The sequence below is a fragment of the Pygocentrus nattereri genome, chromosome 27, assembly GCF_015220715.1.
Source record: "Pygocentrus nattereri isolate fPygNat1 chromosome 27, fPygNat1.pri, whole genome shotgun sequence".
Taxonomy (NCBI): Eukaryota; Metazoa; Chordata; class Actinopteri; order Characiformes; family Serrasalmidae; genus Pygocentrus; species Pygocentrus nattereri.
Window position 1 is genome coordinate 4960848 of NC_051237.1, and position 11653 is coordinate 4972500.

Here is an 11653-nt window from a genome sequence, read left to right on the forward strand (position 1 = left end):
ATCTATCAAGCTGCTATGTTTTTTGTTTAGGCCATGATTTAAAAAAATAAGGAGGACTCACTAAATTATTCTTATCATATACTGAATAGTTTATAGTAATTTCTGATTAATTAATACTGAATAATGTATAGTAGATAATGTATCTATAGTAGAGAATAATTGTTAGTGATTTTAACAGTAGTTACAGAATGACTGTTAGAAATCACTCAACAGTTTACTGAGTAACCGTGAGGAGTTACTGAATGATTTATTGTAGTTTGTAATATTTGATAGTTTCTGAATACTGTATAATACTCACACACACTCATTGTCTAAACCACTTATCCTTCTGGGTTGTGGGGGTTGCTGGAGCCTATTGAAGAATTTGAGGTAGTCTCTGAATAATTGATAGTAGTTACTGAAAAACTGACAATCATTATTGAGAAGCTACTGTTTTGTATAATTTTATAGAATTCTTCTCTGTACCTGGTCTGAGACTACAGGTGAAATTGACCGTTCTTTACTAGCTACATGCTTTGTGGCATTCTTGTTATGGTTTGTCTGGCATTCTTGCTCACTCCATCACTCACTCAGCCTCAAGCTCCCTCAGGGCCGGCCCCTCCCCGTGGGAAAGCCTGGCTCATGTGACTGTGGCGGCCCAAGCTGGAAGCTGCGGTGGCAGCGCTGGCTCTGCTGCTGCCAAAAGAATGGCAGTCTAGAGGAGCTTCACACATACACAAACACACACATGCACACGTCACTCACACGAGAGTCAGCCTAAACACTCAGCAACATAAACACACAAACACACACTTTCCAACCCACATCCAGCATGCCACTCATCCTCCCCCATGCTGCTCTGTGGACCCACACTTCAGTCCTCACAGACACTGAGTCCCACCACAGCCTGGAACACACACACACACACACACATGCCCCTTTTGAAATATAAACTTGGGAGAAAAACACAGGCAAACAAACAACAACCCCACAACCAAAAGCCTTCATTCTTTCATGCATTCAAAGGCATCACTTCAAATCTCCGTAATGTGGCACTCTTTGATGTTCTGCCAAACATTTTAATGGCTCTTTTGAGGGTAAAATGTAGTGGTGGTGTTTGTTATACAGTAATCACAGTCAACACCACACATTGTGCATCACTTACTTCCTTTCCAGAAAAACATAGGCCGCAATCTAAAGTCTTTGAATGCATGTAGAACACAGTCTACAAGTCAACAAGTGATGTGTCCATAATTATAGTGGCTCTCTAATGTGCCGTCTGTCTTGTTAATGACACATACCACATGCCTGTCTTGTTTTTTCATGGTTTCTCTGTTGACATGCTAAAACGAAAATAAAATAACTCCACAATGATCTGTCCTCCTCTGTACAGTCGCCTTTAACTGAGATTCACAAGTAAAAATGCCCCAGTATTGCGTCTATCCATTTGACTTAATCACAGCTGGAACTGCTTGTGCGGAAATAAAGAATTCACATCACTCTCATTAGTAGACCCACACTGTGATGAAATTCAGACTTTGCGTTGAACTTTTTCTCTTTTCCAATGTTTTCAAAGTTTTGCTGATGCTTAAATAATGTTTTTGTAAATAAAATTAGAAAATGAAATTGTCATATTTTATATTCACTGAAAATGAGTAAATTGTGATATCATGAAATTTCATCATGAAAGGTTTTGTTCTGGCAGCAGTTATTCAGTTTATATTCATATCATTTATTTATATATATATGATGTGTGCTCTCTGTAGAGGATGTGTTGGATGTGTTAACTTATTTTCATCTAATTTAATCTGACATGTCCAAACATTTACTTATGCCTATATACAGAACTGTGTAAAAGTCTTAACCACTATTTATCTGGGCAGTAAGTGTGTACACCATCTAACATCAGACTAAATACTAACATAAATTAACATTGTAAAAAGCAGTAAGAATTTTTGTTACTCAAAGTAGTTGATATCTTATCAGTTGGTTAGGAAAGCATGTATTGTCCCAAATACCATTCTTTATGCCCCAAGCCATCATATAGTTTTGTTAAATTCCATCAGCAGCACATCTGTATTGATTATGTAAACCTACAAATACGCCTGGGCTTCCACAAGATGAGGCTTGGGAATGATTAAGCAGACACTTTGACATACTGTGGTGCTTGAAAGTTTGTGAACCCTTTAGAATTTTCTATATTTCTGCATAAATATTTACCTAAAACCTCATCAGATTTTCACACCAGTCCTGATAGTAGATAAAGAACCAAATTAAACAAATGACACCAAAATATTAGATATTAGATTTGGTGGTTTATATGTTGAGGAAAAAGATCCAATATTACATATTTGTGAGTGGCAAAAGCATGTAACCCCTTTACTTTCAGTATCTGGTGTGATCCCCTTGTGCAGTAATAACTGCAGCTAAACATTGTAGTAACAGTTGATTAATCCTAAACATTGGCTTGGTGGAATTTTACAAAACAGCTTCAACTCTGTCATGTTAGTGGGTTTCCTCCGATGAACTGCTTGCTTCCTGTCCTTCCATACTTTCTCTAGGATTAAGGTCAGGACTTTGACTTGGCCAGTCCAATAAATTAACATTATTCTTTTTTAACCATCCTGTGGTAGAACGACTTGTGTGCTTTGGGTTGTTATCTTGCTGCATGACCCATGTGAGTTTCAGCTCACGGACAGATGTCCTGATATTTTCCTTTAGAATTTGCTGGCATAATTCAGAGTTCATTGTTCCATCAGTAGAATGGCAAACTGTGCTGGCCCAGATGCAGCAAAACAGGCCCAAACCACGATACTACCACCACTGTGTTTCACAGATGGGATAAGGTTTTTATGCTGGAATGCAGCATTTTTCTTTGTTCAAACATACCGCTTCTCATTTAAACCCAAAATATCTATTTTGGCCTCATTTGTCCACAAAACATTATTTCAGTAGCCTTCTGGCTTGTCCATGTGATCTTTAGTAAACTGCAGATGGGCAGCAATGTTCTTTTTGGAGAGCAGCTGCTCTCTCTTTGCAACACTGCCATGCACACCATTGTTGTTTCAGGATTCTTCTGATGGTGGACTCGTGAACATGGCCACTGTGAGTCAGGCCTTTAGTTGCTTAGCTCCTTTGTGATGTCACAGACTATTAGACGCTTTGCTCTCGGTGTGATTTTTGTTTGCTGACCACACCTGGAGAGCACAACAATAGTCTTGAATTTCTTCCATTTGTACATGGTCTGTCTGACTGTGGATTGTTGGAGTGATGAGATGGCTTTGTAACCTTTTCCAACCCAAAGAGCATCAACAACTCTTCTGCCAAGGTCCTTAGAAATCTCCTTTGTTTGTGCCATGATACACTTCCATAAACATGCGTTGTGAAGATCCGACTGTGATAGATCCCTGTTCCTCAAATAAAACAGGCTGGCCACTCACACCTGATTGCCATCCCACTGATTGAAAACACCTGACTCTAATTTCACTTTCAAATTATCTGCTACTCCTAAAGACTTGCAGACTTTTGTCACAGATATACAATATTATAATATAATTTTCCTCCCTGCAGTTTAATTTGTTTCTCTGTATCTGCTACTAGAGCTTGTGTATAGTATATATATTGTAATTATTTCAGTAATATTTATATTTATATTTATTTATATTTATGTATGTATATACACTATTACAAAATTTCAGTAAAATTTTGTAATAGTGTATATACATACACAGCATATATACTGAAATTAAGTATATAATTTATGTTTAAGTTCCAAGAGGTGTAATTCTAAGAGACAGTGAGGATTCACCCAAATTACAGTGTCCAGACTGAGAGTGGTAGGCAGAAGCAATGAAAGGGCACATGATGCCCTGTTTCCTCTCAGTGGTGCAGGAGCTCAGCCAGCACCCACTACGTTTTTCCTTTGCGGCCTGCTCCGCCCTGCACCATTCCCATCACCCTGTCTGCAGACAACACTGGAGAAAACACTAAGTGGCACCCTGCTCATATTGCACCCAGAGGAGTCGTCCAGATAATTGGCCTTCTGTCTGTTCTCAGTGGTCACATTCATTATCTCCAGGGCCTTTCCCATGGTTCTTCAAGGTCACGCAGCACAATTACTCTAAAACAGCAAATGCAGTTGCTGGTTTGCAGACAGCAAGCAGTAGCAGCTAATGCTGCAGACACACTGAACTGCTGCTTTGCCTCACGTTACGTAAGTTTGTGTGATAAAGAGATTTTGCTCTTTCACATCTGTGTGAAAAACACATCACTTGGCTGCCACCTATTGGTTGGTAGCTGTTTGACTTATTTGCCGTGAAAAAATGTACAGCAACACAAAGCAGATTCAAAAAGGCACTTTGTCTTTATGGCATCTCCTCAAACATTTCCATTTCAAATGGACAACATATATGAGGATCCAAGTACACATACACTGAAATGATCAAATAAAGTATATCAGCAAACAAACAGATAAGATTTCAGTAAAGATAATATCATGTGTATAATGACATACAAATACAAGGCTCTTTCACCAGTCCTTTACTATCAGTCCATCTCTCAGAGAGCTTTTCATCTAGAGTCAGATAATCACTGAATTTGGCCTTGTCTTCTAAAGTATATACATTCATTTTCATTCCAGTTTTTAGCAACTGCATGCAAGAACAACAGATTTTGAACTTTAATGAGGATTTTGCATTTTTTTGCTAAGTTCTGTTGCTCTTCTGTTTGTATTGTTGTCTTGCTTCTGGGTAACATTTGGCTTGTGCGTGAAATTAAAAACATATTTTTTTGTGTTTAATTTCTGGGTAACAGTGGAGGTTCTGTGTATAAAGGATAGGTTCGTATAACATGCTTAGCATTTTGTAATGGCTTCAACAAAAAGGGACATTAGAGGGGGATTCTACTGATTTTCAGAAAATTCTGTGTAATTAAATCATTAAGATGGAAACAAAGTCACTCTAAGTGGTTTAATGGGGAGAAACTTACCAGAATCAGAATTGTTCTCAGTGGTGGTTATGGAAACCAGACATCTGAAGAGTTTAATTCTTGTAGGAAGTCATAAAATGAAATGCAATATTGTTCCAACCGTCTGAATATGGCAAGGCAGCTTTTAGTTACAGTGTTCCATCTGCATGGAATGATCTGTGAAAACATTTAAAATTGGAGCAATTTATTTCCTTAAGTGACTTTAAGATAACTGTTAAGAAATGTTTCATTCTGTTTGTTCTTGTTTTTAATATGGTTTTGACTCTGGTGTTGCTTGTTTTGGTGGTGGTGTTTCTTTGTTGATTGTTTTGTGTGCTGCCTTCTTGGCCAGGGCTCACTTGTAAAAGAGATATTTCATTTCACTGTGATTACCCTGGTTAAATAAAGGTAATGTAAAAAAAAAAAATAAAATTGTTACCTGATACCTGACACACTGTTTTACAATAACTTGGGCATGTGGTTCTAGCTTAAGCATTATCAGAGAGTTACATGCAACACATTGTAAGGCCAATTGGATAAAAACCTTATATGTCCAAAATGGAAACTTTACATAAGTAAACCACTTAGGATGTAAGTCAATGGAACCAGATTTTTCTCCATGTCATTTTTGTCCGTTTCTTTTGGTCCATTATTTGTGAAATTTAAACACAATATAAAAGGCAACAGGCATTTTTAAATTATGTCAAAAACTGAAAAATGACAAAAATGGAGATACAAGGTTTTCTTCTGAGAGCTGTGATATGTAAAACTCAAAGACACATGAAGGTTCACAGGTCATAATAAGGCTATATTTGCATTGTAGACATCACAGTCTATGTTTTCTATTACTGGTAAATTCTCTACACACATCAAACCACTCTGAATGACTTGTAACTCTTCAATATCAGTGAAATATCAGTGAAATTTCCCTTTATGGAATACATGCTCCACCTACAAATGCAATCTTTCATAGCAAATTTAAATTTAAGTTGACAAAAAAATGTCAAAATATAAAAAATTACAAAGTGTCAATAATTTGTAATTACATTATTTTGTATGCATGTTAAAAGTCACAGTTATGACAGATTGGGTGTAGTTTTTTGTGATGTACTTGATCTAACATTAGCATGGAGACAAATTCTTTTACAACTTTTCTAGTTTTGATTAACTACAACAACAATCTGAATGGTGATGATTGCTACAAAAGAATGTATTTGTGGGCAGAGCATGGACAGGTCAATCATAAATGCATGGTTCTGATGGGCAAGCAATTGCTCTATTGCTTTTGATAGTCCGCTACATTACTTGAATCAGAAGGCCCCAATCTCTGTCCCCCAGGTTTGCGCCGACTTGCTGGATCCACCCATGCCCCTGATGACTGGGGCTGGAGACCCCAGAGCAGCAAAGGGTCTGAAGGAAACCTGAGAATGGCTGGCAGAGGAGGAGGTGGGAGAGGAGGAGGAGATGGAAGAGGGTGAGGAGGAAGAGCGAGGAGGTGGAGCAGAATGTAGAGATGTGGGGGCGGCTGGGCCCTCCTGAGGCGGCTCAGGCAGTCTGTGAGAGCGGGATGGGACAGAAGGCAACCTGCGCACTAAAGATATGGCTGGACTCAATAGTGCCCCCTGGCTGCCCAGAGGAGTCATTCGCAAGGCTGGTGAAGGGTAGGCCAAGAGGGCAGCATGAGGGGTCAGGTCACGGCGGCTGTCAGAAGCAAAGGGGGGTGAGGGGACTGTGAGGCTGGAGGGGCTGCTTAGCTGTGGGAAAGAGCCCCAAGGCCAGGGGGTGAAGGGCAGAGCAGCTGAGCTCTGTTGAAGAGGGTCCAACTCACTGGCGCAGTGACTCAGGTGGGACACCAGGCGTACTCCAATGGGGTCTGTGGACTCCATGCCCTCCAGAGAGCTAAGATACCTCACCACTTCTCCCACACACTCCCGAAAACCCAGTGTCCAGTAGTCCACCGCCAGTGCACGGGCATCGAAGTAACCTGAGAGGAAGATGATATTTTCAAAATCTACACTTTTAAAAGTAAAGGGTTCTTACTTGGACGTACAGTACTGTGTAAAAATTAGAGACCCATATTTTATTTATTTATTTTATAATTGTTTTTTTATTTATTTAATTTTTTTATGTAGAGTCAAAAGGGCATTAACTGCAATTCATTCGTCAGGGGATATTTCTGAGGAGATCTGTCATTATGATAGATCAAATAGTAGAAGAAAATCTGCAAATCAAACAAAGAAAATGCTAGTGCTCTCAGAACTAGTGGACTGGCCACCCCACAGTCCAGACCTCAACATAACCAATTGTGTTTGGGATTACTTAAAATAAGATAAAATAATCCTTTACTAGTCCCACAACTGGGAAATTCTCAGTACTTGAATGAACAGAAGCAGATAAGCCAACCAACTTGTAAGACTGACCTTTGGAGTTGTGGAAAAACATCCCTGCAGATTTCTCTCGAAAACAAGTGGAAACTGTGACAAGGACAAAGGCCGGACAGACATACTGAATACTGAATAATATGATATTTATTGAGGCTTTGGTGTCATTATTCTGTTAAATATATGTTTCCTGCATTTTTCCTGACGCTGAAAAATGAATATCTTGTGTATAACCATTTTTACTAGAAACCAAATAAAGGATGGTCTCAGACTTTTGCACAGTATTCTATAAAACAATTATATTTATCATACAATAACTTTGTGGAGCTCCCAAAAAAATAAAATATTGAATAAAACATGTTAAAATACCTTCTGGTGTCTAACTTCATAGTATATAGATCTACACTGTATATGTTATTGATGAATTAAATAAAATTACTGCAATTACTCTGACAAGTGAAGAACAGCAGAGAACATTTACTCTCACTCACCTTTTCCTCCAACTGCATGCAGCAGTTTTAGGTGATCTACTGTCATTTGAAGAATCTCTGCCTTCTCCAGTTTGGATGAGCCCTGATCAGAAGTGAAGAAGTTGCTCTTTATTGACAGGATTTGATACACATTGCTGGCACCTGCCAAATGCTCTTCACGTTAATGTAAAATGTCAATACATAAATATGTATCCATATTTGTTCAGCATCATGAAAGATTTAGACTGCGTTCATTGATAAATGGTTGACTATTATAATGCTGTTACATAATGACAGCCTTGCCTGTTTTTCAAAAGCACTGGGCACCAGTCTTCTTAGTTCGGACAGACTGTGGTTGATCCTGTCCCTGCGCCTCTTCTCAATGATCTAAAAGACACAGAGATCATTTGGATATAACAAGAAAGATCTTAAAAAGACACTGCATTTGCTGTTTGTGTCTATATCTCTGTGTGCTGACTGAGCCAGAGGAAGAAAGAACTATCCTAAAAGCTAAAATAAATAGATGACTTTTTCTAGATTATGCCTAGAACATTAGGCTGAGCCACTATAAAGCACAATATAAAGCAAATATAAATCTAATAGTGTACTTTTATAATGTTGAATGCTCTGATAAAATGGAAATTGAAACATTGAAGGCCAAACATCATACCACTTAAAAAAAAGAGTTTGGTGTAGCATATAAACACTGTCAGTCCATACAGTTCACACAAAATTGAAACTAAGCCACAAATACAGCTTGTTGTAAATGCATTTTTCTGTGATGTCACAAACCAGTAGTTTACATATATCTGTGTATTCATACTGAAGTTAAAGTGTTTCAGTTGCCTTTTTAAATGGGACGCAACACCAACACAAAACCCGATCAGAACAGACGTCATTTACAATTTTAAAGGCAAAGTGACAAAAGCAGCCCATTTAATTCTAAAGGATAAAAGGAGGTTGTAAAATTGTCATGTAAAAATTAATCATCATGCCTTTTTTTGATGCCTTTCTATGATTGTCTACCAGTTTCTGAAATTTGCTGGGAGAATCTTTTGCCCATTCCTCCATGCAGAATTCTTTCAGTGTTTGTGCAATGTTTGAGGCGTTCCTTGCACGCACAGCCTGTTTCAAACCCCCCCTCCCCCAGCATTTCAGTGGGATTCAGATCCAGGATTTGAGACCATTCCACAACCCTCCATTTCTTCCTTTTGAGACATTTGGATTTGGTGGAACTTGCTAACATTCTCCTCAAGTTCTGGCAGGAAAGACAATTCATACTGAGTCTTCGATTGCTACTTGGCCAAGTCCTGAGGCAGAAAAGCAGCCCCAACACTTCCACCACCATGCTTTGCAGTTTGTGGTTCTTTTCATTGAAATACTGTTTTTAGTTTTCGCTTGACATGGCTTTTGGTACTGTGGCCAAACAACTCTTATCTTTGACTCACCTGTACATAGCATGATTCCTGGTCCTTGCCTAGATATTCATTAGCAAACTTTAACAATGCTCCGATGTCATTTTTAGGTAGCAAAGGCTCCTGGTGCACCTCCCATGTAGGTTACATTTGTGCAGTTTTGTAATTGTAAATGCAAAGTGGCAAGAATCCTGTGATGAAATTCTGGGGTTCTTAGAGCTTTTTTTTTTTTTTGGCAATGGTTTTAAATTTTGTCCACTTGTAGATGATCTTCTGGACATAGGATGTAAGTTTCATTATGAATGGACTAAAAGAAATGACCCAAAATGGCTTGGAAAAAAGTCTTGTTCCATTGACTTACATAAAAAGTCAAGTAAGTTTTTTTCATTCTCCTGTAAAGTTACCATTTCAGAGATACAAGGTTTTGTTCCAGCAACAGTGATGTATGTATGTATGTATATGCTTATAGATAGATAAACAGACAAAATACACATAGAATGATAGGCTTACCCCTCTTCTCTTTTTTCGGGCTAGGATCTGTGAGGTACTGCCTGGCGACATGGACCCAGTGACAGGACTGCGAGAGGAGAGGAGAGGAGAGAGAGAGAGAGAGAGAGAGAGAGAGAGAGATCAAAGCTTTGATGTCATTGCATATTGTTGTCATTATTGTGCTTAATACAATGCAGGAGCACAGTTGCACATCATCAAACTCAATCTAATTTGAGTTTGAGGACAGCTAGACACAGGAGCGCCTGGCAGAGAGAGAGCTGGATTATTTTGGTTTAACGCGTTTCAGGACATTAGTTTCACTTGGCTGACACGCCACGCTTCTTGCATCTTACAAAAGCATACTTTTGAAGCCGAGAAGACATGATGATTACATATCTGTAGGGCATGCTAGAACAGCGGAGTTTGCGTGCGCTTTCTGTTCCTCCTCAATCCTCCCAGTCATCCTTCAGCATGGATCCGCTTTGCTCGGACCCTCTGCTTTCTCTCTCTTCCAGGAACATTACGCTGTGTGTTTATCTACTTGATGACTTATAAACCCATGTACTCACACACAGAGACACATTTACTAAAGACTAATACTCAATCAGGGACTTGTTATCCTCAAACTAAAACATAATGGCACATTGTGAGGCCAGAACTGACGTTTAGTACTGTAGACACTCATTTCTTACAGAGTTCTGAACACATTTCAAAGACAAAAATGCTGGGAAACACATGAGTCTTAAATCTGCTCTTCATTTTTGTGTAAAGCTGTGACAGATCTTTAAAGAAAAAATCGAAATCCATTAGAGAGTGAAAGACGGGGGAAGATGTTTTTTCTGCAAATGGTGTGGGGAAAGTCCCATTCTGCAGGGCCACTTTACTAGGAAGATGGTAGAAAGTTTTGAGAAAGAAAGGCGTATAAGCATCCATCTGATGTGCTCTTTGACTGTGGCCCTGCGGTTCAACTGCTGTTCCACACTTTCATGTTCCAATATCACCTCGCTCTAAGCAGACAGCAGAAAGACAAGCTCTGACCCAGGAATGAGCTCAAAACGTAGCCAACAACACTTACAGTCTAAACTGCACTGAAGACTAATAATGCCATAGTAATGATTTTAGTGCTTTACCCTTGTGTGGTGTTGTGGTCTGTGTGACCCGTTTTCAATGTTTACCAAAAGAAAAAAATTATGTTATTTATTGTTATTATTATGGCCTCAGATTCCTTGGCTTTTGCTCATTTTCTGTGAAGAAAATAGAAAATAACACATTTTCAGTAACGTCACACTGTAAACCCCCTATACATTTATATTACACATGTGGTGTTGGGTGAATAAAAGTGTGGAGGTGCTGTGTCCCTTCACTCTGTTCTCATTCTACATGGCCTGCTGTTAGTGTGTGTGTGTGTGTGTGTGTGTGTGTGTGTGTGTGTGTGAGAATGCAGACAACATGGACAGGCTGCTGACTGGCTACAGCTGCTAAAAGAGAAACCTACACTGGCCACTTGCGATTTTTTAAACACCTGGTATTTTTACATAAATTGTTATGGCTGTATTGATTAAAAAAAAACAAAAAAAAAAAACAATAATGCTGTGGATCCACCAGACCACTGAGTAACAAAGACACCAACACCATACAAGAGTTAAAATAGGTTAGAAGCCTTAATTTGCTGTTACACTCTTTCCGATGCTTTGTGATGCTATTTAGAACCATTTATACACAAGTTGCAAGTGTTGTTTTGAACTTATCATATGAATAAAACGCCACTGCATCAACAGTATTCTCATGAAATGTACTTGTAAACAATGTAAATGTAAACAATTCTAATTGTGTTGGTGTAATAGATTTCATTCATGAGGAAGCAATGCATTGAATCAAGTAAACTCAAAGCAATGTTTTTTTTCAGTGCACCACAAGTACTCAGTCATGGCGAAGAACCATTTACAATACAAAA

General features: G+C 38.7%; 1 protein-coding gene across 2 annotated transcripts in view; it reads right to left on the minus strand.

Annotated features, from left to right (window-relative positions):
* Window positions 1-5575: 5575 nt before the first annotated feature.
* Window positions 5576-11653, minus strand: part of heyl (hes related family bHLH transcription factor with YRPW motif like) — a 7195-nt gene continuing 1117 nt past the window's right edge. The window contains exons 2-6 of one of the 2 annotated variants that reach the window (XM_017692618.2): window positions 9721-9787; window positions 8099-8182; window positions 7817-7898; window positions 7365-7418; window positions 5576-6928 (exon numbers count right to left, since the gene is read on the minus strand). In XM_017692618.2, coding sequence (XP_017548107.1) covers window positions 6255-6928; window positions 7365-7418; window positions 7817-7898; window positions 8099-8182; window positions 9721-9787 — 961 coding nt within the window. In that variant the 3' untranslated portion in view covers window positions 5576-6254. The remainder of the gene's footprint in view (window positions 6929-7364; window positions 7419-7816; window positions 7899-8098; window positions 8183-9720; window positions 9788-11653) is intronic. The other variant, XM_037535306.1, reaches the window with a different exon arrangement.